At 37.4% G+C, this 27242-nt stretch overlaps 1 protein-coding gene across 12 annotated transcripts in view; it reads left to right on the forward strand.

The window, feature by feature from the left end:
• Window positions 1-27242, forward strand: part of FRYL (FRY like transcription coactivator) — a 249123-nt gene that overhangs the window by 149695 nt on the left and 72186 nt on the right. For 9 of the 12 annotated variants that reach the window (XM_087864148.1, XM_087864149.1, XM_087864146.1 and 6 more), the window contains 15 exons: window positions 2231-2275; window positions 5210-5313; window positions 5508-5616; window positions 7288-7374; window positions 9139-9310; window positions 9763-9895; window positions 12156-12263; window positions 15247-15484; window positions 16598-16783; window positions 17060-17146; window positions 18265-18533; window positions 20752-20944; window positions 21827-21951; window positions 23531-23588; window positions 26092-26183. In XM_087864148.1, the coding sequence (XP_087720274.1) occupies window positions 2231-2275; window positions 5210-5313; window positions 5508-5616; window positions 7288-7374; window positions 9139-9310; window positions 9763-9895; window positions 12156-12263; window positions 15247-15484; window positions 16598-16783; window positions 17060-17146; window positions 18265-18533; window positions 20752-20944; window positions 21827-21951; window positions 23531-23588; window positions 26092-26183 (2006 nt within the window). The remainder of the gene's footprint in view (window positions 1-2230; window positions 2276-5209; window positions 5314-5507; window positions 5617-7287; window positions 7375-9138; window positions 9311-9762; window positions 9896-12155; window positions 12264-15246; window positions 15485-16597; window positions 16784-17059; window positions 17147-18264; window positions 18534-20751; window positions 20945-21826; window positions 21952-23530; window positions 23589-26091; window positions 26184-27242) is intronic. The other 3 variants (XM_087864144.1, XM_045815920.2, XM_087864145.1) reach the window with 1 other exon arrangement.

The following is a 27242-nucleotide window of genomic DNA, read 5'->3' on the forward strand; positions in this document are numbered from 1 at the left end:
TCTTCTTTTCTTCTATGGGTAGGCGCTCAGTTAGTGTCTGACATGGAACATGGCGCTGTTCCTCGCCTGCATGTCATATAAATGCTTGATTTGAACACTGTTTTGATGCATAGATGGATATGTTTGAGTATTTGCTTACAAGTTATAGAAACATGACCGACATGACATTTCATTTCCTGTTATTCCTCTAAGTTAGGGATAACATTGGAAACCTTTATACTTTGAAGACAATGAAAGCAAGCACAGATAGATTAAATGACTTTTCTCTGACCCTATAGGGGGTATTGGAGCAATAGGACTGGCTCTTCTTTCCCACTTGGAGAATGGTCCACTGAACAACATTATCCTATATATATTTTCCATGTCTTTATATATCATTTTCAAAAGTGCCTTGATTACTTAAAGAGGTATACAGAAAATGGAAGTCTTTGAAAAACATTTTTGTTTTTTTTCCTCCTAGATACACATCGATATTATTCATACTTGGATGAGAATTGATATACTCTCTTTGCTTTCTTTATGAAATTCTCAGGACCAAATCAAGCTTATTGAACTTTTTATGTCATGCAACCAGAAAATAGGTTTTATTTAATTATTTGCGTTGAACTGTTTTCTGTCCTCATTTTGAAAAATTCATACAGATATAGGTACTAAAAGGGAATTGATCATTTTTCTGGGTGGTATGATTTTCCATCCTTTAATGACATGCATTTAAGTGTTTTCTGAAAGGTTGCTCTGTTTCATGACAATTCATACTTTTCTGTTGCTTGTTGGAATTTTTTTATATATATACGTTTTCACCTAACATATTTGCAATTCTTTCGCAGTACCTTAACTTTTATTTTTTGTCTTAAGGCTTTCATTTAAAATGCTGTTTTCTTTGAACCCTTACCTCCTGTTAAATATTTCTGGCATATTATCCATTTTCATTAATGGCAATGTCAATCTGCCAGGCTAAAGGAGATAAGAACCACCTTAGCATGAATATTTGGAATATAGTTGTCTTGGCCATTAACCCTTAACTTACATTAAGGCTCTATTCAGCAGAAATTTTCTGAATTGGCTCCTCTTTATTAAGTTTTAGATACTGTGGCTACACTGCAGTTGAGGTAAGGCATTGAGTATGCAGGAAAAAAACCTACACTAGTTATCTGTTGTAACAAATATAATTTATTTGTTTTATATATAGGAAAAACTGGTTGAAGATAATGGCCTAAAGTGACTTTGTTTTGAGATTCAAGTAACCTCTTGATTGCAAAAAAATCTTTAAGTTTTTCACTTATTAGACTTATGACTTCTTAAAGCTGTTTTTAATATTTAGCATATGCTAGATGCTCTAAATATAGTATCTCTTTTAATTCTTACTGTAACTGAAGCTGAAAGAAGATAAGTAACCCATGTTCAGGGAGCCAAAAAATGATAGGGTTAGGATCTGCATCTAGATCCATTCGATTCCATTACTTTGCCTTTTGAGGTCCACCTGTTACCTTTTAATGGACTGTAAGGAATTTCGCTGTACTAAATATTTTCAGAAAACATTTGGCTATAATTCTGGGATATTAAAAGGTATTATTCTCTAGAGCCATAAGGATAAATAGGATACATTTTTAAAACACTTAATATTGTCCACTTTTTTAAAATTTCCACACTAATTTTTGAAGTTGGCGACCATGAGAAATGGGCTTTAGTCCTGTAGGCCCATAACTAGCAGGAGAAAGCATCCGTTTATATTCATGGAAAATGTTAAATCTGTTATTTTTGCTCAAAATAGAATTTGGTAGTTTCCTATTTCCCTATCTTTATATCAGTTAAGGTCACTGTGTGCAAAATGATTGCAGAGTTTCTCAAGAAGAGTTGGAGAGGGGTGGGGGGGGCGGATAATAAGCATAGATTTCCTATAGAAATAATTTGAAGATTTTTTTTCTACATTGCATGCTTATTTTCTTTTAAAAATTTACACTTGCTCAGACTCAAATGCAGTGCTTTGAGAGGAAAATTTAAGGTAGTTAAAAGTTTATTTTCTCTTAGTTCAAGTATTGTAGACATATCCCATGACCCCCGAATTATAGGATTTTTTCTTCCGTAGTGTTTCTGGCCACTGTCTTGGAACTTTCAAATTTCTTCTAAATAGAGACCTTGGTGAAGAGCTGTGTTGTTTTGTGCTTATTTTCATCTAACATGCATGTGCTGCATCTCATGTTTGTTTGCTGTCTCACGTTGCTTTATTTAGATGCCATCTAACAACAGTATCAGAAAACAAATAGAAACACTCCAGGTGAGTTGTGCTGACGGTACAAAGTAAAATACTGCTTGATCTTCTTTAAGTGTGGCTTTTTTTTTTCTTTACCCATTGTTGCATCGCATGTCTGATGAATTTGTTCCAACCTGCTTCTCCTCCTGTAAAAGACTGGCACACATCAGGGACACCCTACAGGGTTCTTATTAACGTGGCCCCAAGAAGATGAATTTACAGGCTACAAGGGATCATAAATATTGATTCTTAACCCCAATCCTCAGCTTTAGAATAGTCTGTTTAATTTATTGTCTGATTAACATTACAGTAATTACATGTTACAAATGAGACTTTAAAGAACATTTTCCAATGAAATTAAGGAGATAGTAGCTTAGATTGTAGATACGATGTTTGATGCATGACTTTTTCAAACTTTCATCCTATTGGTTTGGGTTCTAAACAAAATATTTTGGTTTGGGTTCCCAGTAGAAAGAAGGGAAAGAAACATTAAAATGATTGCTGCCAAACATATTGGACATATCAGAACGTTACTGGATTTTAATTTTTGTAACAATCTGATTATTCATTTTATAACAAAATTGTGGCTAGGAAATTATATATCTTTAAGACTCAGATCAATTTAGGATGTTTTTATTATTCAGACATGTTGTGTAGCAGCATTTTAGTGACTGAATAAGCGATTGTTGCTTTGTCATTTTTCATCTGGTTTTGGCTTTGTTCAGTATAGAGTAACTGAGCTTTGTCAGCATACTAGTTCATCTTAGAAAGTTTGAAAGTCAAGTTTTTCTCATTCCAGACACCTCAACTTTTAACATAAGATAACCCAAATACTTTACTAACCACTCATATCAGAACATTTTTTTATGCGGAATTGGCCTTAAATATTTTTAATATATAACATATATTAATTTGTATTAGTCATATTTTGAAAATATAATTTAATATAAAAAATACTATTTGGAGTGTACATATTATATTTTGAGATCTTGGATTTAAATGATAGGAAAGAAAGTTATGTGATGGAAAGGAAAGTACTACAAGAAGCTTGGTTGTTACTAGTAACTTGTGTACATTCCGTGATACTTTATATGTTGCTTTAGTTACATTAGTAGAAATTAGTAACTACTGGGGAGTGTATTTGAAATTTGGAATCATTATGGATTTAGCAACGGAAGGAGGGATTGATGTTGAGACACTGACCAGCAGAATAATTGATATTCCATTCTTTCTTTTTCTTTTTTTTTTTAAGAGGTCGGGAGGGGCAGAGGGAGAGGGAGCGAGAGAATCCTTAGCAGGCTCCACACGGGACCCCGAGGTCATGACCTGAGCCAAAATTAAGAATCAGTCGCTTAACTGACCAAGCCACCCAAGCACCCCAATATTCCATTCTTAATTATATCAATTCTTCATATAGATGTGTAAAATTATATTTTCTAGTGGCGGTTTTTTTTAAAATCCTCAATTGTTATCTTTTTGCATTGCCTTTAATCCTACGTGGTTGTCTGTTTTTCTGCATCTTGGGAAAACATAAAATAAGGTGGCTAAATTACTTAGTATTTTAAAACTACCTTTTGTTGGTTGCTGTATATAAAATAACTGTTTAACAATAAGAAGTCCCCCAACCTGGGGCACCTGGGTGGCTCAGTCAGTTAAGCGTCTGCCTTGGCTCAGGTCGTGATGTCAGGCTCCTGGGATTGAGCCCAGCATCAAGTTCCCTACTCAGCGGGGAGCCTGCTTCTCCCAATGCCCCTCCTCCTGCTCGTGCTTACCCCCCAGATAAATAAAAATCTTAAAAAAAAAAATCCCCCAAACCAAATTAAATGAATGCTAATTTATAGCAATCAGTGCATCCTATAACCAATCAACATGCATAAAGAAATGTTCCTAAGGGCGCCTGGGTGGCTCAGTTGGTTAAGCATCTGACTCTTGATTTTGGCTTGGGTCATGGTCTGGGGGTTGTGTGATCCAGCCCTGTGTCAGGCTCTGCCCTGGGCGTGGAGCCTGCTTAGGATTCTCTCCTTCCCTCTCCCTCTGCCCCGCCCTCCAAAAAAATTCTCCTAATGAAAATGACCATTATCTACATTTTCAAAATTCACAATTAAATCTCATTACATGACTCTGGTCATTTGAGAACTTAACTTTTTATAATAAGTAGCATGAAGAAAAAGTTTACAGATCAAGTTCTGATTGAAATGGAATAACTTTCTCGTTCTAAATGATAATTTAAGTAATTTCTCATTCTAAATAAAATGTAAAGGTGTAACAGCTAACATGTATTGAGCATTTAACATGGGCCAGGCAGTGTTCCAAGTGCTTCTCACATAATAGCTTCCTTAATCTGTGAGGTAGGTACTATTTTATCTCCATTTTAGAGATGACAAAATCGCTTGTGGTACCAAGTGATAAAACAGTGCCCAAAGATGGGCTTTGGCCCGTCATTCCTGATTTCAGAGTCCATGCTCTTCCCCCTCTAATCTGTAGTCCCTTATAAGGATAATCACTCAATAATATTTTTCATTTTTTCATAAATCTAAGTATCTATAATAACCTTTGGTGTTCTAAATTTTACGTATGGGCTGCAGTGAATTACTCCAAAGATGAGTAATCCTTCCATCATGATGTCGATATTGTGTGAGCCATTTACTATCAAGTGAGTTGATGCATGTATAATTTAGGAGTTCTTTAAAATGTTAATATAATATTAATATAATACTAATATTTTACTGTTTTGTTTGAGAGTCTAAGGAATGGCTCAGGATTTCCTTTTTATGGTTACCTTTCAACCTTCTGTACTTGCCATATACCGAACATAAATTTACATGTTTAAACCTGCTTTAGATTGAAAGACAGAAAGGAGTGGGGTAGGGGCTTTTAGTTGTTGATAGACTGTATTTGATCTGAAATGATTCAAGTAGTTTAATAAGTTTATTTTTATTCTCTTTTGTTTTTAAACAGAATAAAGATCCTAAAATGTCTCGAGTTGCACTGGAATCTTTGTATAGATTGTTGTGGGTTTATGTAATTAGAATAAAATGTGAAAGCAACACTGTAACTCAAAGGTGAGTGCCTTGTATTAGAGTGTATTTTTTTTTAAATCTTGGTAAAAAATATCACACTGATGCAATTTTAGTGAACGTTATAGAGACCTTAAGAAGGAATATGAATTCTCTTGACAGCTTATGAAGAATAGGAAGAATGTTTGTTGTTAATGTCATTATCTCTTTATGACTCAGTCTTTTTTTTTTTTCTATAGTCGTCTTATGAGCATAGTGTCAGCACTTTTTCCAAAAGGTTCACGTAGTGTGGTTCCTCGTGATACGCCTCTCAATATATTTGTGAAGATTATTCAGTTCATTGCTCAGGTGAGTGCTTTACCTCATAATACACATACACGTGCAGTTCATGCGTCATCTGTTATAATAATTTGGAGTTTTAAAATTTGCACATCTACAAGCATGATAACAAAACATTTATTAATATTGAATAGTGGAAAAGTATGCTAATAACTTTTTTGTGACAACGTCAGTTGAAGTCCTCTATCTGCGTCCTTGCAGAAGGCAATGAGACGTAAGCAGAAGAAACCCGTAATTTAGGAGGGGTCCAGGAGGTCTCTCTCAATCCTACTGTCAGGCCATTGACTAATCACCTCTTGAGTATCTCAAAAGATTTTTGGAAAATTGTTCTCTCCTGCATTAATCTAGTTTCTTAGGTACAGATACTAGAATCTGCTGTAGCTAGATGAACCCAGAGGGTTCTTTGAAGAAATCTGGATGGTTCACAAAGTCACTAGTAGGACTACTCTGAATGACTACGAGGAAATTGCAGAAACAATTGCCACAAAGAGCCGCCAAAGTAGGAAGTCATCACAGTTGCTTCGGAATCCTGCTGCTGCCGTGGTCCCCATCAGTAGAAGATTCCTTCCGTTCTGTCCTCCTCCTCTTCCTCACGCATGCCAGTTCCCTCGGACTCACATGAGTTTACCACTTGGCAGGGTCTAAGTCACATCCCGAAGCCCACTATTCTGAGGGTCCCTGGGAAATACGATTTGAGCTTGTAGTCTCTGCAGTAAAGGACGGTTTATTTGAAGGGGATTCAGCAGGTGCTGAGTGAGCACATCCCCGGTTTTGGTCACATTCCCTTTGGGGACATCAGCCCTGGAGAAGCATAGATAGGGTTATCTCGTCAACTATTAATATAATACTAATATTTTTATATTAGTATTATACTAATAGTATAAATTATATAAAATATACTAATATTTTTATATATTTAGGAAAATGCTTTGATTTCAGAATATTCATTGTGTTCTCTTTGAACTAGAACTGTGACGATTCTGATGATTTAGATCATCTATAATGTAATTATTTTGAACAGTGAAGATATAAGGAATATTTAAATAAAATGAACACGTTGCTATTTACTGGAGCGCAGAACTAAGGATGATTAGACGGGTATAAATGCGTCCGTAAGGTGAATGAAAGCGAACTGTGCTTTAGAGCTTGTGTTCAGAAACCTTTTGCCATCGGTGCACGTCTTTATATTTTCCTGCCCTTGGATCTTACCCACTCCTTGGGTTAATCACCTCACACCGGCGAGAACTGTGTGACTCCTCTCAAACCTCAGTTAATCTTACTAATCTTTTCTTTCCTTGGAGGTTTCCTTCCTGGAGACCTGTTCTTCCTGTCTCAGTATGAACTCACCGCGCTCTAGGCCGGCTGCATAGCGCTTGCTTTGGGACTCCCTTTCGTCATCACTCGGGAAATTCCTTCACTTAGATTTTTGGGTGGGATTTTGATAAATGAGTGTTTGAAACTGTTTGTTGGGATATTAAATCATTTGGTAATTAAGTAATATATTTATATCATATTTTTTCATCTTAATTCATAGGTATTTTTCTTTTGTCCGTCTAGATTTATGAAGTTCTTATAGGCACAAACCTGTATTGTTGCCATTATAGGCATAATTCTTAACATGATACCCAACACGTAGTCATAGAAAGTTATAAGGATCTCTTGATTGTTATTTTTTTCCAGGAACGTTTGGATTTTGCAATGAAAGAAATAATATTTGATCTTCTCAGTGTTGGAAAATCTACAAAAACTTTCACCATTAATCCAGAGGTAAAAAAAAATTATAATGTGGTAATACCCTATCCTATATAATCTTTTTATTTTTTTTATTTTTAGAGTAGTTTCTGGAATCAGAGCACTTACGCTCAAATCACTAGTTGGAAACTTTACTTTTAATGAACCGGTCCCAGATCACACTGGTATTTCACCTTTCTGATGGCCGACTCAGTGTTCTAATAGCATGGTGAAAAGTAATCAGGAGGGAAGCTTTCCAGATCAGTCAGCTCAGCTGACTTCTACAGCTTGTGATATGAGCTCAGGTTTCTTTTATCAATATCAGTATCACATTTTTAAATACATATCATTTATTCAGCATTTAGTGTAAAGGCAGAAAAAATTACCCATTTAATCAACTGGGTGCAAATTGCAATACACCGGAAGAATGAATAAGTGGGTGTACTTCTGTGAACCCTGGTATATTACAGAATTTTCCCACTTCCTTCCCGATGTTTTCTGTGACTGTGCGACATGACCATCTGATATTTAGACTAAGGGAGGACACTGGTGCTGTGTCGTATATAAAGCCGAGTAAAGCTTAAAACTTTAACCTTACTTAGATTTAAAAATATATATAAACAAAACTTTTATTTTCTTCCTGTATTCCAGTGAGCTATCTTGCACACCCATTGGGATGCGCGTGGTCACTTTAGAGACCACTGGCATAGGGCAGAGACAATGGCAGCTTGGGCTGAGAACAGTGATGGTGCAGACGGAGGGGAGATTGTTGACTGTGTAAAGAAACCCTGAGAAGGGATTGAGGTTGAGGGGAAAGTGCATTTGGCTTGAACGAGTCGAACCTGAGGCATCTTTTTGACATCCAAGTAGAGATGTCAAGTGGGTCTGAGGGTCCCGGTTCAGAAAAGCGAGGCTTCAAAATTGGTGGGGGATGTGGTGTGGGTGGTAACGGAAGCCATGTAGATACCTAAAGTCACTTTGGGAGAGAAAACCTAATGATAGGAGAAGGCAGTCTAGGACCTCGTCTTGAAGCAGTCTAACATTGACTCTGCGGCGAAAGGAGGCCAGACCGGAAGTGCCAGCAGGGATGACTCAGCCAGCCGTGGCACAGATGAGTCAGGGGAAGGGAGTGGTTCAGAAAACAAGGCATAGTTGACAGTGTCCATTGCTGCTTGAAAAGCCACTGATGAGTGAGAGTTGCTTCAGGGAAATATTATGGGGAGGACTTACTCCATTAAGATAATGGAGCATAGTTAATGGAAATTAACAGAATATATCCAGTCGAAAGGGAAATGTTGAAGATGCAAGCAAGAGAAGGGGTCATTGGTGGTGTACCATTGACGGGAGAGCAAGAACAGATGGGATCCTAACACCGAGGAAGCCCAGCACCCCCTTGACTTCTGTCATCAGAGCAAAGGAGAGGGAGAAGAGGTGTTACCTAGTGAGAGACTGAGGCCAGTTGTTGTTTTTTTCTTCTGTGAAGTAGGAGACACATCATCCCTTAAGGGAGGGAATGGTAGGAGGGTAGGCTTGCTGAGGAAGGAGGGAAGAGGTTTGAAATAAGCTTTCTAGAGAATAGGAGAGCCAGTTGGCCTCAGAAGTGAAGGGGCAGCATTTGGAAATTTGGTATTAAACTGTAATGCCTGAACTACTTTAAAAAAATGGGACAGAGAAGTTCGTTTTCCTCATGTCCTCCTGCCCCCCACCCTCCCCAGTGTTACTTGACGAGGTGTTTTTAACGTGAAAAAGGGATATTTTCTGACACTGATTTCATTCTGAAACTTTTTTTTTTTCCTGAAGAGAATGAACATAGGCCTCAGAGTCTTCCTTGTAATAGCAGACAGCTTGCAGCAGAAAGATGGGGAGCCACCGATGCCCACAACAGGGGTGATTCTTCCCTCAGGAAACACTCTTCGTGTCAAGAAAATTTTTCTCAACAAAACCTTGACAGATGAAGAAGCAAAAGTCATAGGTTAGTGTTAACTGGGCCAAATAAATGGCTTGGTGATACAGTTTAATATTCTTTTGAAAAAGTTTATGATCAGATCTGAAATGAATATGTTGGTCTAGTATGCTTATTCCAGTATAGAGTGATACAGAAAGTGAATACAATTTTGATAATACCTGTAAGTTTTTACATTATGAGTCTTCCAATTCAGTCCTTATTTTCTTGCATGATACTACCCACTGCATTTTGTACTTCCTTCAAAGTAATTTTAGTTCTGTGCGTGAGTTGTACACATTTTCTCCAGAATACTGAAGCTGATCATTAGGGAGAAGAGTGTATCACAGTTGAAATTCCTTCCTTGGTGACAACATTAGCTGATGTCCTTTAAAGATAGGCTTTTATTTTTTATGGAAAGTCACTACGGCTATTCTTTATCTAATTTCTGACATTTTATAACTGTGAGCTTTTTCCCCTAGGAATGTCAGTGTACTATCCTCAAGTACGAAAAGCGTTAGATAGCATTCTCAGACATTTGGACAAAGAAGTTGGGAGACCCATGTGTATGACTAGCGTGCAGATGTCCAATAAGGAGCCCGAAGACATGATTACGTATGTAGTAAACTATTTCTCTTCGTTGCTATTTCAGTTTTCGGGAAAAGGTATCTGTGCTTCATTCTTCCTTCCTTTCTCCTCTGGAGTTGTCCCATGTTGCCAACTGCTGTGATTCCTTCCACGTGCTCAGTTTTATTCTTTGAAGTGCTATCAAACAAGTATAGAGAGCAAAATCCTCCTGGATCACAGTGTAGTTGCCAGTGACAAGGCCCCATCCTTGTTCCATGACCGATGACCAATAGATAAGTCCTGGTTACCCTTGACATGTGTGGATATGGTTGGTTTTGTAAGTCAAACACATACTCTTATTTCCAGAACCCCAACAAAAAAGAAAACCTAAAAATCTCCTGGTAGCAAGAGGTACAGAGGGGAGTAAAAGGAAAAGGAGTAGTTTTTTGAAGCAGTACCTCAGCCCCCGGCCACCCCCTCACCCCCCGTCCCCGACTTATCACTGCTTGTCAGCCCGGCATCTTTTTTCCTTATTGTTAGGGACTTTCTCCTTCAGAGGATGTGTTGTACGGCAGTAACTTGTTTTATTTCTTAGTAAGTATCTACATATCCTGTAATAAGGGGGGACATTTTTTTATATTAATATCTGTGTTATAGGTTTTAGAACACCAAACTAGATATTTGATCTCTCAGTTAATATACAGTTATTATATACCAGCATATGCTAACATCTCCGAGAACTTCTCCAGTGTTGACAGTTTTCCCTCTGCATCTCTTTCTCTGGAAAGTCTCTGTCCTCTTCGATGCAGCCACCTTCCTTACTGTGTGACCGAGGTTTATCCTCACTAGCTTCCTCTGGCCGTGCATGTGGGGTCTGCAAACACAGCAACATCAACACTCCCTGCCAGCTGTTCCCTCTGGAACTCCATTCCTGTTTGATTCGAATTTCACCTCCATCGATATCGCTTGTCCTTTCTCTGCTGAGCTTGCATCTTTGTTGGCCAGATTCCTCTTCTGATGATCCGTGTTTGTAAAATGTCACCCGTGTTTATCACTGGAGCCAAGGAAGCAACACAGTTACCCGCTTTGCCGTCTGTATGAAGGGGTAACAAATGTGCAGTGACCAACCACAACAGACTTGGAAAAAGTGACGTGTTTGGGGCCCCTGGCTGGCTGTGTCAGAAGAGCATGTGACTCTTGTTCTTGGGGTCGTGAGTTCGAGTCCCATGTTGGATGAACTTAAAGGAAAAAAAAAAAAAGAAAAAGTAACATGATTAATCAGGGATTATGCTGCATATCTGTTATTTACATAGTGATTTGTGGGCTGAAGAGGGAGCGGGGAAACTGGTATTATTTAACTGAATTGTTATAACTGAAATTCATGCATGTTGGAACCATTTAAAGAGGAATGACTATATAAAATCTCTAAAATTAGGTAGCAAGTCTTTTGCCACTGTGACGAATACTGACCCAAAATGCTTAAAGCATCCAAATTCTTTTCTACATGAGAATTTTTTAGGTCACCTCAAGAACAATTTGGATAAAATAAACTAAAATCCTCACCTTGAAATACAGACCAAAATAAAAACAAAACCAGTGCATTAAGAAGATATTTAAAATAAAATTTTAAAAATCATTGAATAGCTAGAAGAAAATGTAGTAGAAATAAATTATATTGAGCCTCTGAAGGAACCAGCATTTTCAAAATTGACATTTAATTATATAAAAATTTAAATATATATATTTGTGTCTATTTGTGTATATTCTGAAGTAAAATAAAAAGAAAATACAGTACCCACAGTGGAATATGAGAATGTCTGTTTTTTAAGACCCTTGTTAATGTATAATATTAAATGAAAAACCTTTTTTTTGTTAATTTTGTAGGTTCCTAAAATAACGAGTGTTTGTTTAATAATATCAATATTATTTATTATGTTTTAATAATTAAATAGTCTATTAAAGGTTAGATATTGATTAAATTATATTTAATTTTTAATTTAAAATAATTGTATTCTAAATAATTAAATACCATTTATTATTTAAACATAATAGTTCCTGTGGCTTTCTAATTACTGAAAATCTTTTTTGCTTGCTGGAGGTGTTTTCTTTCCTGAATTATCTCCTTATTCTTTTGTCTACTTATAAACTGATAATTATTTACTGGATTTGTATGAATTCTTTTTATGTTAAATACATTAAACTTTTTTAGGGGAAGGAGACTCCCATTTTCTATAATTATTTTTCCAACTTTGCTTTCATTGTCTAGCATATGTAATAAACTTATTGAATCCTGTTATATATTTTTCAGGGGGGAAAGAAAACCCAAAATTGATTTGTTTAGGACTTGTATTGCTGCTATTCCAAGGTTGATTCCTGATGGTATGAGCAGAACTGACCTCATTGAACTGTTAGCAAGGTAAATGAGAATTACTCTTTGCTATACTTTTTACCTCTTTCAATGCCTTTAAATTTTGAATACACCCGTTACTGTTCCCATGAACAGAGTAATAAAGACATGTTCAATCCTTTACTTGATATACTTTCTTAACTTCCATTTTGTCTTTTATGTTTTGTTAAACATTCTCCCCATTCATTTTTAACTTTTTAAAGTTCTTTTGGATTCCTCTAAAAATCCTACTTTTCTATTTCCTAGCTTTCCATCTAGTATATTCTTAGAATTTAGATAACATGTTACTCCTTGACAGAGGTGTGGTGTTGCCCACTGGGCAGTTCACTGTTGGGTTAACTCTCGCAGTCATTCCTGTAGCACCCAGGGTGGTGACCACATCTCGCTGTCACTTCTTTCTCCTATCGCAGAGCCCAGACAGTTTAGTTTTTGCTTTTCCTTCCTCTCTTGGGTTTGTCATAGCTTTATAAAATAAGAAAGAACGTGACAACCAAATTTAAATACTTGCTCCCAAAACTGTATCTAAGCTGAGGTGAAGGCTTGTTGAAAGCTGCTTTTTTGTTGATGGACTTAGGGATTCATAGATAAGGGGTCGACAAACATATTTCTCTGACGGATGAGATGGGAAATATCTTAGGATTTGCAGGTTGCATGGTCTCTGTCATAACTACACACGTCTGCCAGCGTGGGGCAAAAGCAGCCATGGCCAAGCTGGAAAGGAGGGGCCGTCACCGTGTTCCCATGGCGCCCCGTGCAGTTTGGCCCTTGAGCTGTAGTTGGCTAACCTCTGCTCCACATGAAAAACCAAGTATCATTGTCGCCACAGAGCAGGGTTACCTGACTGTATTGAAAGATGTGTACCGGTTGCCAGGCACTTATCGCTAAGATTTAAGTTAAATTCACCGTGAACAGCTAATGGACCTCTTCAACCCTTTTTACCTCCTCTGCGAAAACACCTAGCATTTCACACACCTGTCACTACCCCATCCTCAGCCGTTGCAGGTTGCCATCAAGATACAGAATGGCATTTGTCTGCATTCAGGATTATGAGGGGAGAAAAGGAGTTCCTTTGAAACTGCACCGTGAGATCAATTCATCCCTTTCCACTCTTAATTTTTGCTGTGACTTGGATTGAAGTGTTACAAAGTTCATGTCAGTGTTATGGAAGGAAAAGAGGTTTCATGATTTGTAATATTATTCCTTGGAAAAACAGCTCTCGTTCAGTTGTACTCTTACTCCTCCCCTTAATTCACCTGCACCTTTGTGGGTGACGATCGCATATCCCCCACCAAATGAAACTGCGTCTATAAGGGGCAGGGATTGGGGAGCCTAGTGAAGGGAGCAAACATGTGAACAGCTTTGCGACTCGCTTTGCTTCTTTCCCCTATGAGAGTCATTTACTAGTTAATTTACTTCAGCAGAAAGGAAGATTCTAGGGTCTGTTCTGTTTTGTCCCTCATGCTTATCATTTGGAATTACGATCTCTAAATCTTGGTGGTGGTTTTTTTTTTTTAATTAAAGCAAGTGAACAAAACACAGATGCATTTGTAAACCCATATGCTATGTCTAAGGGAAGTTAATTCCTCTGCCTTAAATTAGCTGGGCTACGTTGTTGTTCTCTACACAGAGGGAGGTTAACTCCTGCCAGCATGTCCTGAGTTACACGGATAGGTATCAGGTGGACATGTATACATTTGGGGATTTAAGGGATGTTGAAATCATCTTCAAAGTCAGCACCATGGAGACGGTCACTCTTCTTCCACAGTACCTCCCTTGGTGCCACCATCAGAGACAGCACCCTGGGCTAGACAGCCTGAATCTGGCCCCATATGATATTTCTGACATGCTACTGTCACTGCTGCTGCTGGTTCGTGGCTTACTTCCAAGTCTGTCGAGCTGTAATAAATGTTCTCTTCGGTCTCATGGTCAGTTGAAGGTTGGCTTAGTGAAGACCAGGACTGAGTTCAGCAGGGTGAAGACGGCGATAACTCCTTCCACCTAAAACACACGGTTTTCCTCTTCTGTCAGTGAGGATAATTCCACCCTCCTGGCTTCCTGAGCATATTCTTAATATTACCTACTTAGCTGGTTCATTCAGACTGTTCCTGACTCTGACGCATGCGTCCTGATGGTCGGTCACTAAAGGAATCCTCTTCAGCCCCAAATCAGAAACTCTTGGTCATGGAATATCATATATGGGTAGCTTTGCTACTGCAACCGTCTTTTATGGTTTTCCGGTTTATCATTCTCTGCTTTATGTTCTGGTCAAAATCCTTTAGCTAATATTGCTTCATGTCCTTCTGTTGTTTTGATCTCTTTAAAAGGTAATTTTATATAGCCTCTCCTCAAAGTCTCTTTAGGGACTTTCTGGTCAGATCAACACTTCTTTTTCGTATTTTTTTCCAGGTACATCCCATTTATGATGTTACTCCAAAATTTATTCTCACGCTTCAGAATTATTTCTGTTAAATTACTTTCATCTTGGTTTATTCTGTTTTCTTGCTCACAATCAGCCATCTTTTATTTAACTGTAACCTCAGCAGCATGAAAAAAATGACAGATAAACCATGTTCTTTCCAGTGATAATAAAGGACTAAACAAATGTCAGATCGTGCTAAGATACTATATGATTGGATATAATTTTTGACTGATTACAAGTTAACATACAGCATTCTAAGAATTAAAGAATTTTTTAAATGTAATTCTGATATGTCAATCTCTTTTTTAAAGCACAGCATTTTAATTATGATCAAACTTATCTGAATTACAGTAAAAGTACAATTACTTAATAGATTTTTATGTGAATTTAAACAAGTGAATATAGAATAACATAGGGGTGAATATATACAAAAGGTGAACATTGGTTCCTATCTTCATACTTCCTAGAAACCAGTGAAGAGGACATATTTTGTAAGTTCCTAGTTTTAAGTTTTAGGTGATAAAACCACGTGGAAGGTTTTGAGGTTTGCTAATGGAATTTTGTTCTTGGTAGGCTCACAATTCATATGGATGAAGAACTGCGTGCTCTGGCTTTCAATACCCTGCAGGCACTAATGCTTGATTTTCCAGATTGGCGGGAGGATGTTCTTTCAGGATTTGTTTATTTTATTGTTCGTGAAGTGACTGATGTCCATCCCACGCTTCTTGATAATGCTGTAAAGATGTTGGTACAATTAATAAACCAGTGGAAACAAGCAACCCAAGTGCATAACAAGAACCAGGACTCCCAGGTACCGAATTCTTTTGTATGGTCCCTTTGTATGTGGTCAGTGGTAAATGACCAACAGTGGTGTTAATATTTGTGAAGGATCAATACGATTTCTTGAAAACTAAACATTTGCTTAGTTTTGTTTACTCTGGAAGTATTCATAATCCCTTAAACTGAACCTTCCTGCAGTTCACATACTAAATCTAGTGTTTGTGTGTCCAACCTTTCCAACCTTCTTCCTTAGGTAACAGTTAGTTTTGAATGAACACAGAGAGTGGAGGCAATGCTAGCTTACATTTAGGCTATTTCCAATGTATTTAAAGCTGACAGAATAATAATTTTTGGTAATATTCCATTTGAGTTATTTGATTGTTTTACCCATGGCACTAGTCCCTGCTTCACTACACAGTCTGTATGTTTCTTTACCATGAAGGGTGCTCGAATTATTGATTTATATAATATGCTGTCCTGGAACCTTGGAATTTTAGAGCTGATCATCTAAATCAGTCCAGCTTCTAAACCTGAGTAAGCACAGAAATCACCATGGGCCTGGGCGCCTGGGTGGCTCGGTTGAGCGTCTGCCTTCGGCTCAGATTATGATCTTGGGGTCCTGGGACTGAGCCCTGCATTAGGCTCCCTGCTCAACGGGGAGTCTGCTTGTCTCTCTGCTCCTTCCCCCACTCATGCTCCTTCTCTCTCTCCTTCTCGCAAATAAATAAAACCTTGAAAGAAAGAAATCAGCAGGGGCCCAAGGATCTCTGTTTCCTACAGGCTCCTAGGTGATGCCGCGCCGCTGGTCTACACTTTGAGCTCGAACGGTCCAGTTCAATCCCCTCACTTTCCACAGAGAAATGTCAGACGAAGAGTGATTAACAGTGTCAGCTCCAAGATTACAGAGTAGCCAGGGAATGGCAGAAGTTCAGTACAGAACTCATATTTAGACTGCCAATTAAATACTTTTGTTCTCTGTGTATACTGTTAAATTTTTATAAGTTAAGTATTATTTAAATTGCTTGAGCTGAGGCAGACCTGTAGCTGTAACTGATATAATTTGCTTTGCTCTTTATTAGTGGTTGTACTGGAATGTCTACACATATTATTTTGTTTTATTTTTAACTTCTATTTATTTTTCAAGCATGGTGTGGCTAATGGAGCTTCTCATCCCCCTCCTCTGGAAAGGAGCCCGTATTCCAATGTATTCCATGTGGTCGAAGGGTTTGCACTCGTCATTCTCTGTAGCAGTCGACCTGCCACTAGGAGATTAGCCGTCAGTGTCCTTAGAGAAATACGGGCTCTGTTTGCACTTTTGGAAATACCTAAGGTAAGATTTAGGTATAGCATTTAATTATCTAGTGAAAGGACTTAAAAACTCTCCTGTTGTTCATTCTTATTCCATTGCCATTGCTACCATGCAGGTCTAACTTACCTTTATAACAAAGGAACAAAGTCTTTTTGACAGGGTCTAAACTAACCCACCTGCCCTCAATGCCATTTGTAATAAATGGTACTGATGTGAATTTTGTTATGTTTTCTTAGGTTTGGCTACTTTTCTTAATCATTCCTAAATATTTTTAGACATATGATCACTTTTTTTTAGGGTGATGATGAATTAGCCATAGATGTGATGGACAGGCTGAGCCCATCCATTCTCGAGAGCTTCATACACCTCACTGGGGCCGATCAGGTAACTGGAATGATTTCATGCTATTCAGTCTTGGAACTTTAGACAGATGTATATATATGAGTTGCCTTTATCAATTTAATGCATTGGAAAGTATTTTATGCCCAAGTCATAAGTAATTTGACTCAATAAGGTGAAAAAAAAAAAAAAACACTGTCAGCACACACAACTAAGAATGGTTTGATTTTTTAAAAGGTCATACGTCAAGATTGCAAGATGGACGTAAACATAACTATCAAACTTCATTACTTGAAGTGTTTTTTCTTCCCATTTGGAATACGTGGACAAGGTTTCTGTGCTCTCTGCGTGACACTTGGCTCTTATAACTCACAACTTAATGTATAACCGAGGGAGATAATAAAAAAATTTTATAAACCTAAGTGATGATTATAAATCTGTACAATTTAAAGAATTCTGTTTTAGAATATTAACTGTGATTTATGCCAACTAAAAGAATAGTGAATGACTCTCTTCTAGTGCCTAAAGCCCTGCCTGCCTCGTAGCAGGTGTTCTGTAAATATCTGTTGACTTGATCGGGTGAACTGAGCCTCTGTTCAGTTTAAGACTCCATTTTTGTTGTTGTTGTTGTTCGAATAACACATAATTTGCTCTGAAGGTAAATCTTTATCTTTTCAGTATAAGAGCTTAGAATATCATTGAACAAATATTTAAGAATATGTGCCCTGGCGGAGTCCATTTTCCCATGTGTTCTGCCTGTGCGTGTATAGGGCACGTCAGCATAAAGTTAATGGTCTATTTTTCAGTTCCCAGCAGCTTTAGTATGAAAGTCGCCTATTCCTATATGAATTATGTAAGTCGTGGTTCTTCACCTTGTTGGTTTATGAATCCTTTTGAGACTAATGAAAGCTCTGGAATCTCTCTCCAAAAAACACATGTACACACATACACAAAAAAACGTTATGTGCAGTTTCAGGAATTCACTACTCCCTTAAACCTATCTTGAATCTCATTATTACCTCTGTTTCAGAACCTCTGTTCTAGAAACTACTTATAGGCCATGTCCAGTTTAATGCAATTCAAATGGCAACACTTTGAAAGTTACTGAAATGTGTGATAATCTGTTGTTGTGTTTTTTTCTTTTTGTTTTTTTCACTACATAGACTACTTTGCTGTATTGCCCTAGCTCAATAGATTTACAGACATTAGCAGAATGGAACTCTTCTCCTATCAGCCACCAGTTTGATGTGATTAGCCCATCACACATATGGATATTTGCACACGTGACCCAAGGCCAAGACCCATGGATTATAAGTCTCTCCAGTTTTTTAAAGCAGGAAAACCTTCCCAAACATTGCTGTACTGCTGTGAGCTATGCTTGGATGTTTGCATACACAAGACTTCAGTTGTTGTCCCCACAGGTTGATATAAAGTAAGCTATTTTCTTAGTGTAAATTTTAAAATGTGTAGACTGTCCATTTTTTTAAGTATGTATTTGAAAAGTCGTACAAGTTGGAAATTCCACAAATAAATAACATGCCATGATGTGTTACGGAGGGAGATGGAAGATGTAAAGGATGTAGTCTTATAATCCCTCCGTCCTTTTCCTGTCCTTCAGTCTCACCGCATTGTTAGTTTACTTAATAGCACGGTGCTTGGTACATAGTGTGTGTCTGATGAATCTGTACTGAAGGAAAGAAGTAATGAGGAAAGAATCTGAAGAAGAGTATGGATGTGGATATAGGTAAGTTTGTACATGAAGGGTGTGAAGTGAAGAGACACCAAGCTCCGGGACCTGACTTTTCCTGATGACATCATAAGGAAAGCCATCTGCCAGTAGGGATTAGTGATAATGGCATTGGGTTTTCATTTGGAGGGTAAGGGTAAAAATTTGGATAACTGATGATGTGATAGAGTGTGGAAGAAGGTGGGCTGCAGTTAATTTCTTCTTGCTGTTAAATACAATAGAGAATTTTTGAACCTGAATTTGAGTTCCTGGTTTCACTTGATCCAGTATGCCGTTCATCAGATCACATGGAATGAGTCCTCTCGTCGAATAAGTTGCCCATATAAACCCAACACCCAGACAAACCTAACACCTTCGTCTCACATGAAAGGCTCTCCATACTTGGCTCTAGTCTATACGTTCTTCCGTACTTTCTGTCATGGCTACCTATGTATTCTTCTGATAGAACCAAACAAACTTCTCAGCGTGCACTGCATGACGCTACAGTTTCTATTCTATGAGTTTTTATTCGCATGAATCTGGAATGCCTTTTGTCTTCTCTATCTTCTGTATGCTGATATCTGTTGTATACTAAAGCCTTCTCTTACATCTCCAAGCTGGAGTAATCATTCCTTCTTTTGGATCTGAATATAGATTATTTTTGGTATTTCTGTATGTGTATACACACCTATTATATATCTGTGTACATTCTCAGGAATTGTGTATTAGATGGTATTTTTTTAGTGAAAATTGACACTTGCCACCTTGTATAAATAACATTTATGACCTTATCTCATTTAGTCTCCCCTCATTGCCATATTTGAATTAGAAGCCCTCTCCTACTCCCGTTCTCTGTCTCTTCTGTTGTACTTCATCACGCTCGGCACCAGCTGACAGTCTTTTATTTACTTCTGTACTGTGAGTGCGTACAGGGCTGGTTTGGTTTTGTTTTACTGCCGTCACAGTATTTTCTAAAACAGTAAAACACTGTTGATGAACTAATGAAGTGGTATGTTTGCTTTGCTTATCTTAATATATAAATGTTTTGATGCCTAGGACTATGTATTAGTGTTTTTCTGTTTTGTTTTGCTCTCAGTCCTGAATTCCACCAGAATTTTGGTGTTTGGAAAGATTTATAGAATTATTCTCACATATTTTATTGGTCTGTGTTTTAAGATGGAAATTTGATGGAAGCCTTAAAAGTGTAGCTATTCTTTTGATGCAATTCCATTTTCAGGAATTTACCCAAGAAAATCATTAAACCTTTATTATAGTTAAGCATATATTCAAACGTATAGTGTCGTGTATTATAGGGAAAAATTGCTATTAGCTAAAATGTCCAATAATGAACATTTGGACAATAAAACCTGGAAGTTTGGACGATAAATCCTGATAATCTCTGTAATATAGCATACAGTCCTCAAAAATGATGTCACAGAAGTATATTCATTTAATGGAAGATGGTTAAAACACACATTAAATACATGTGAATACAATTTTTATAAGTTAAAGGAGATATATTTATGTATTTCTATACATGTATGTATTTGAATTGAAGCTGTAGATGAGAATATACAGTGCCTGTACTGATGTGGGGTTAAGGCTGGTTTTTATTTTGTTTTCATGGGTTGTTTTTTTACACTGAGCATGTATAAAAAGTTATAAAATGTGGCCTGATAAAAATATTAACTTTGGTCACAAGAATGATAAAAATTATGTTGAAATGATCCTACAGGACGTTTTAATTTTCAGGCCAGTAGTCATCTGTATCTTACACCGTTCCACAGAGGTTTAGTGGTAGTAAGAAGACGTTACGTTGACCATCTTTCCTGAGTTGATAGAATTTAGCTTGAGGTAAAGAAAAAAACTTGAAAACACGTTGTATGACTTACATCCCCCTGTCTCTCTGCTTCTTTTCCCCTAGTAGCCCCATCAACGCCAAGAAAGTCAATACTACCACCAGCAGCGACTCGTACGTGGGGCTGTGGAGGAACTACCTGCTGCTGTGCTGCAGCGCCGCGTGCGCAGCCTCTTCCGCGTCCGCCGGCTCCGTGCGCTGCTCCCCGCCCGAGACGCTCGCCTCCACGCCGGACAGCGGCTACAGCATCGACTCCAGAGTAAGACCGCCCCGTCCGCCGCCGGCTGCCGGTGGCCCCGGAAGTAACGCCCTACCGCTTCTTTTCCAGGGCGATAAAGGAATTTGGTTGAAAAGTGTGTTAATTGTACTAGTGATGACAGTAGTTCAAAGAATCCCATTACTGTGGATTCCTGGTTGGAGTCAATTATATATATAAAATATTATATATTATATAATTTAAAATTCATATATATTATATATATAATACATATGTATGTATGTATAATTTTTTGGTGAAAAGAGGGACATGCTCGTTAAATTCATCATAATATTTTTAAAGGAATTTTCATCCCCACTTTTCCTTGATTTCCTGTAGTTCTCACACTTCTCAGTATCCAAAAGAAATCATTTAAATGATTGAATACCTTTTGTAGAGTTTCCCTAAATTATGCAATGATACAAATGACACTTGATAAGAACAGTTCTATAGTCTTGATGCTATGACACAAAATATTAGGAGGTGGTTGGAGAAAATTTAGAAAACTGAGTAAGATCTGAGTGTCTTACTTTAACACCAATGACTTAGAAATAAATTTTGTGTGATTCATTTTTCTGGATCAAAAGACATAGACTATCAGAATATCCTCATGCAGAGGAAGTCAGCCCATTATGTAATGGTAGGTATCTGTAAGAAATTAAGAGACCCACAGAGCCCAAATTCTTCTAGCGAACGTGCAGTGAGCCATGGGACAAATCATTTAAGGTTTTTAGATAATGTACACCACAGGTGAATTTTGAAGTCCCATTCACCGTGAAATTTCATCTATCCGTTGCCCTTGTTGATATATTGATGAAGTGCCAAGTTATTTATTTGGATGTACTGTCATTAATGGCTGCTATAAATGTGTATTTTTTTTTCCAGATTATTGGCATCCCATCCCCATCATCCTTGTTTAAGCATGTAGTTCCAATGATGCGCTCTGAGAGCATGGAAATCACAGAATCCCTTGTTCTAGGTCTTGGCAGGACCAACCCAGGAGCTTTTAGGTAATTATCTTCATATGTTTTCTCTATGCACTAAAATAGTAGATGTACCCCTGGAAGAAGGTGCAGTTGAATCCTTATAATCAGGACAGTTCATATCAGTCCTGACATTTACCAGTTAACTAGCTATGTAACATTTAACGAGTCATTTAATTTATTAGACCCTTTATTTCTTCATTTTGATTGAGCAAATAAGATTTCCCCGGTGTTCTTCCCAGAATTACTATGAAAATCTCATATATACTATGTATAAATATGTTCTAAAAATGATAAAATGCCATGTAAATTTTTAATATTTTCATACCTATTTACACAGTGATGTGATTATTTTATAGTTTTGGACTTTTGGTTAAAACTATAGTTTTTCCCCTCCTTGTTTGAGAGAATTAGATTATTTTTAGAAGAAATATTTATGTATATATTTTCTATCATCCTTGATGTTTTTGATGTTAACAAAGCAAATCCTTCATTTTTGCCTGAGATTTTGCTTCGTTGTTGCCTGCTGGGCCTTGTATTTATACTTTCGAGATTGCCCTCTCTTGATCCAAGGTGGTGTTTGCTGTTTTATCTCTGAGATAACACACACAACAGAGACTAGGTTAGCAAATTGTAATAGGTCTATATTTGTGGGATGGAATTCATTATAAATGAGGTTTTGGAAGATTATTTTATGACAAGTAAAATTATTATGCTAATAGCAAAAAATGGATTACAGAAATGATCTCAGCTTCTTAAAAAACAAATTCTCATAAATAGAAACAATTCAGAGGCAAATATTTTGTGGATGCATTTTATTTTCTTATTTCTTATTATCCTTTTTAATTTTTAATTTTCCCAATCATCTGCAATAAGCACATTTTCAATTTAAAATCAGAATATAAGGAAAGATAAAATTATCATTTTCATGAAGTTCATGCCCTTTGACTCATTAGTTCCATTTGTAAGAATTAATCCTAAGGAAATAATAAGAAATGAAGACAAAGATGTTCACTGAGGCGGTATTTATAATAACAAAAATTAGATAAAATTGGGGTACCTGGCTGGCTTCGTCGGTGGAGCATGTGACCCTGATCTTGAGATTGTGAGCTTGAGCCCCATGTTAGCTGTAGAGATTACTTAAAATCTTTTTTAAAAATTAGATGAAATTTAATGAGCCAGTAATAAATGAAAATGTTTAGAAAAATTATGGTATCCCACCCTGTAATAGAATATTGTGACCTAATTGAGGGCATGTGGATGTCATTATGCTAGTGTTAAATGAAGAAAGGATACCTTCTCATATCTGGTGGGGTTTCAACTATATAAAATATATGTAGGCTGCAAAATGACGGAATACCGATCTTGATGGTATTGACCTCTGCAAATGAGAGTAGGTGGCCTGTGCCATTTTTTTCTGCTTTCCCAATGTTCTGCAGTGTGCACATGTTCTCCTATAACCAAAACAATAAGGATCGTGTTTAAAACAGTAGAATTAGGGTTAACAGTTGTCATTTCACATCATTATGTTAGTATTTACATATTTGCACATCAGATTATATCTGTTCACCTATTAATTTAAAAATGTATATGATTTTTCCTCCAGGGAACTAATAGAGGAATTACATCCCATAATTAAAGAAGCACTCGAAAGAAGGCCAGAGGTAAGCCATGTAGTTTTCTTCATTAAGTATTTATTTGGCAAATACTTATTTGTCTTCTGTATTCTATACATTATACCAAAAGTTAGAAATTGAGAAGTAAATATGTAAAAGATGGTCTGATGCAGTTTTCAACCATTTTTTTTTAAGAGAGAAAGTGAACACACAGGGATGGGGAGGGGGCAGAGGTAGAGGGAGAGAGACTCTGAAGCAGACTCCATGCTGAGTGTGGAGCCTGATGCAGGGCTCGATCTCCTGACCCCGAGACCATGACCTGAGCTGAAGTCAAGAGTCGGACACTCAGCTGACTAAGCCACCCAGGTGCAGTGCTCCTCAACACTTTTTTAATATACAAGATTCTTCCCTCCCCCTCACAGAAGATTTTAGGCAGAAACTCATTCTGTAAAACATGTTAAATTGCTCTAACAGAAGTGGGGACAGTCAGAGTCTAGGTCGGGCTCACCAAGCTTTTCTGTAAGCGGCCAGATAGTAAACATTTTCACCTTTGCAGGCCCTACTCTCTCTGTTGCAGCAACTCAACCTGCAGAGACTACCAAACAAAGGGGCATGGCCATATTCCAAAACAATTTTTTTTAGGCAACAGTAGACCAGGGTTGGGCTGAGGACCATGTTTTGCCAACCCCGGGTCAATGTCCCTAAATCTAAAAATCTTCAACTTTTAGAAACCACAGGTCTAGTGGGACAGGGAGATGTGCAAACCATAATTGTAACAATGTATTACACACTCAAGTAAAATCACAGATAAGAGGTTGCACAAACGGCAGAGAAGAAAGCTGCTGGCTCTGGCTGTGGAGAAAAACTAGGCCTGAAGCACCGATATTTGAGGTGAAGTTTGAAGCATGTTCCCCAGTGGACAAGCAAGGGAAAGACATTCTAGGCAGAGAAACAACATCTGCAAATTATGACCTATATTTTTTTTTGAAAAAAAAAAATGTGGGCATTGCAGATTTTTTTGCATGATTATATGACGGAGAAAGTGATTGATTAGGCTGCAAAGCAAGTTAGGACCGATCGCGAAAGACTCCTGGTTTCAGCTTTATCCAGTAGACCCGTGGTCACCATATGGCATGAGCATTAGAACTGCCTGGAAGAGCTTCCTAAAAATTATAGATTCCTGGGCCTCTTGAGTGAGATCCCTGGAACGGAGCCCAGAAATCTTTCTAAAACCACCTTAGATGAGCCTGGTGTAAAAGACCGAGAGTCACTGCTGTTGATGTCACAGAGGAATTAAAGCAGGAGGAGGCCATGGTGACAATAGTCACTCTTTTGGAAACTTTAAGACGGCATCTGTAATTCTTCATTTCCTTTCTTTAATTCAGTCATGTAGAGTGGTGATAGTATCCCCACTTAGCAATCAGACTTTTGTTTCAGAATGATCATGTTGATTACAGCATAGGATGGTTCATTAGAGGGACGTGGAACTGGAAACAAAATTAAGTAGCAATATTTATACTTCGGAATTTCAGGGGGAAAAAGTCATCATAGCAAGTGAGTAGATAAGTACAATGATGTGCCTTGAATGTAAGATTTATTTGAGCGCTTTAGACTCACAATCTTTCTGTAGATACAGAATGGAAACAAGTCAACTAAAACTGCAGAAATCCTCAAAGACTGCTTAGAAACTGTGCTGTTCAGTACAAATTGCTATAAACTTTACAAAGAGCTGAAAGAAATAGTAAATGTAATGAGCTGGTCATCAGCAAATTGGCCTGCTATGGAAGGCAGGAAACTGGATCGTGGACTTTGAAAGTTGAAAGCCTAATAAGTAGGTTTCCAGTTGCTCTATATTGTGAAAATTACATCGTAGTGACATAATAAACAATAGAAGAAAGTGATACAACAGATGTGTCTCTTCCTACTACACGAGTTCCCGTTGGAAGCTGAATCGAGGGGATGTTACAGCAATGATGTACTAATGTAGCCATTAGCACTTTGGCTCTAGTGAGACAAATTTATTCAGGCCATAATGATCAGAGAAATTTTTTCTTTTGCATTTAGTTTCTGTGTCAAAATTAATTATTGAGTGGAAAACTTTGGCATGAGCAAAATCTATGAGGTTTCTTCATTCCCCTTTGTGTTATTTTCCTTGTCCTATTGTTATATTGCAGGGAATATCTTAGGGATTCTTTATCCTGCAGTGAGAACAGTTTACTACTTTCAGTTCTTTGAAGTTGTCAGATTAGCAAATCACCTGAAAGTAACTGTAAAGTAACTATAGGATTTTATTTTCTCCCCACACAAGGAGTTTTGCCACATAAAACGTCATGTGATTTTATTTGGCTCATTACTTTCAAACTATTCCACACATATCTCTTTGATTCATTAGCCACTAGCGTGCTCGAAGTCTGCATTGCACAAGCAAAATAACTGCAGTGAGCCCTAAAACCCTAAGATATGCAAGTTATTCTTTCCAAGTTACACCAGCAAGCTCTCTATCAACTTCCCCGAAGGACTTTTACTTACTGTCCTTATATCTTTGGAATAGAATATGAAACGGCGCAGGCGTCGAGATATTTTGCGAGTACAACTGGTACGAATATTTGAACTGCTGGCAGATGCTGGTGTTATAAGTCACAGGTCAGTATTGGATTTTGATTTTTAAAACTTTGGAATGACTAGGGAACATAATATTTTTTTCTCATGAAATATATAAAAACAGAAGAGCACCTTGGGAACAACAACAAAAAACTGCTACACGATGAACATTATTTACAGAAGATGCATCCAGTATGTTAATCAGTGGCTAAAAAGTGTATTGAAAAAAATCTACCACTAGTACTAGATTGCTTCGGGCAAAAATCGGCTATAGTGTTCCCAGGATTTTGATATTTGTAGGAATCTAGTAAGTCAGGCAAGTGGACAGTAGCCTTTTTTTGTGACTAACTTAATGATTTTTTACCTCATTTTAAAGATCTATTTCTTTTGGATCGTAAAATCATATATATAAAGGCTAAAGACGATAAGTCTTGCAAATTTATTCCAGTCGACTGTTAAGCTCTCCTGTTGGGGACAATTACGAAATCCATGAACATACATCATAATTCATAACTTTCCACCCTTCACCAATGAAAACATAAAACCTGGCGTTATTGCTAGAATAAAGACATGCGGACACTAAGACCAGCCCCTTGAGGAAAATTCCACTGGCTTTGGGCTGAGAAATAACTATTTCCCTAGGAAGGGTAACTTGTGTTGCCTGACTATTAAAGGGGGGGGGTGAGAAAAAAGATCTGATCGTCTCCAAAAAAAGGTAACTGAGAAGAGATCTTGAGGAACAAAGAACGTTAATGAACAAGCGCAGTATTGTTACTTTGGCGTTTGTCCTGATGATTTCTTCGTGCACCTCCTACCCGCCATACTTAGCATCAAATGCTTTTGTTGAGTGCTTTCAAAATTGAGCTCTAATTAAAGAGAATTTAGACCCCTGAAACATCATTCTTTTTTTTTTTTTTTTTTTTTTTTTTTTGTCCTACACAAAAATAAAACCATGGAAGTTAGGAAAAGAGAATTTGAAACATACTGGACTTAATGCAAAAAATCAACAACCTAATATGTATCTCTATCTTTTTTCTTCCTTTTTGTTGTTTTTAATGTAGTGTTAGTGAATGAAGAATCTTTGAATGGTACTATTTGGGG

Source organism: Ursus americanus, chromosome 8 (assembly GCF_024610735.1).
Source record: "Ursus americanus isolate L20-20 chromosome 8, mUrsAme1.1.p, whole genome shotgun sequence".
NCBI classification, from domain to species: Eukaryota; Metazoa; Chordata; class Mammalia; order Carnivora; family Ursidae; genus Ursus; species Ursus americanus.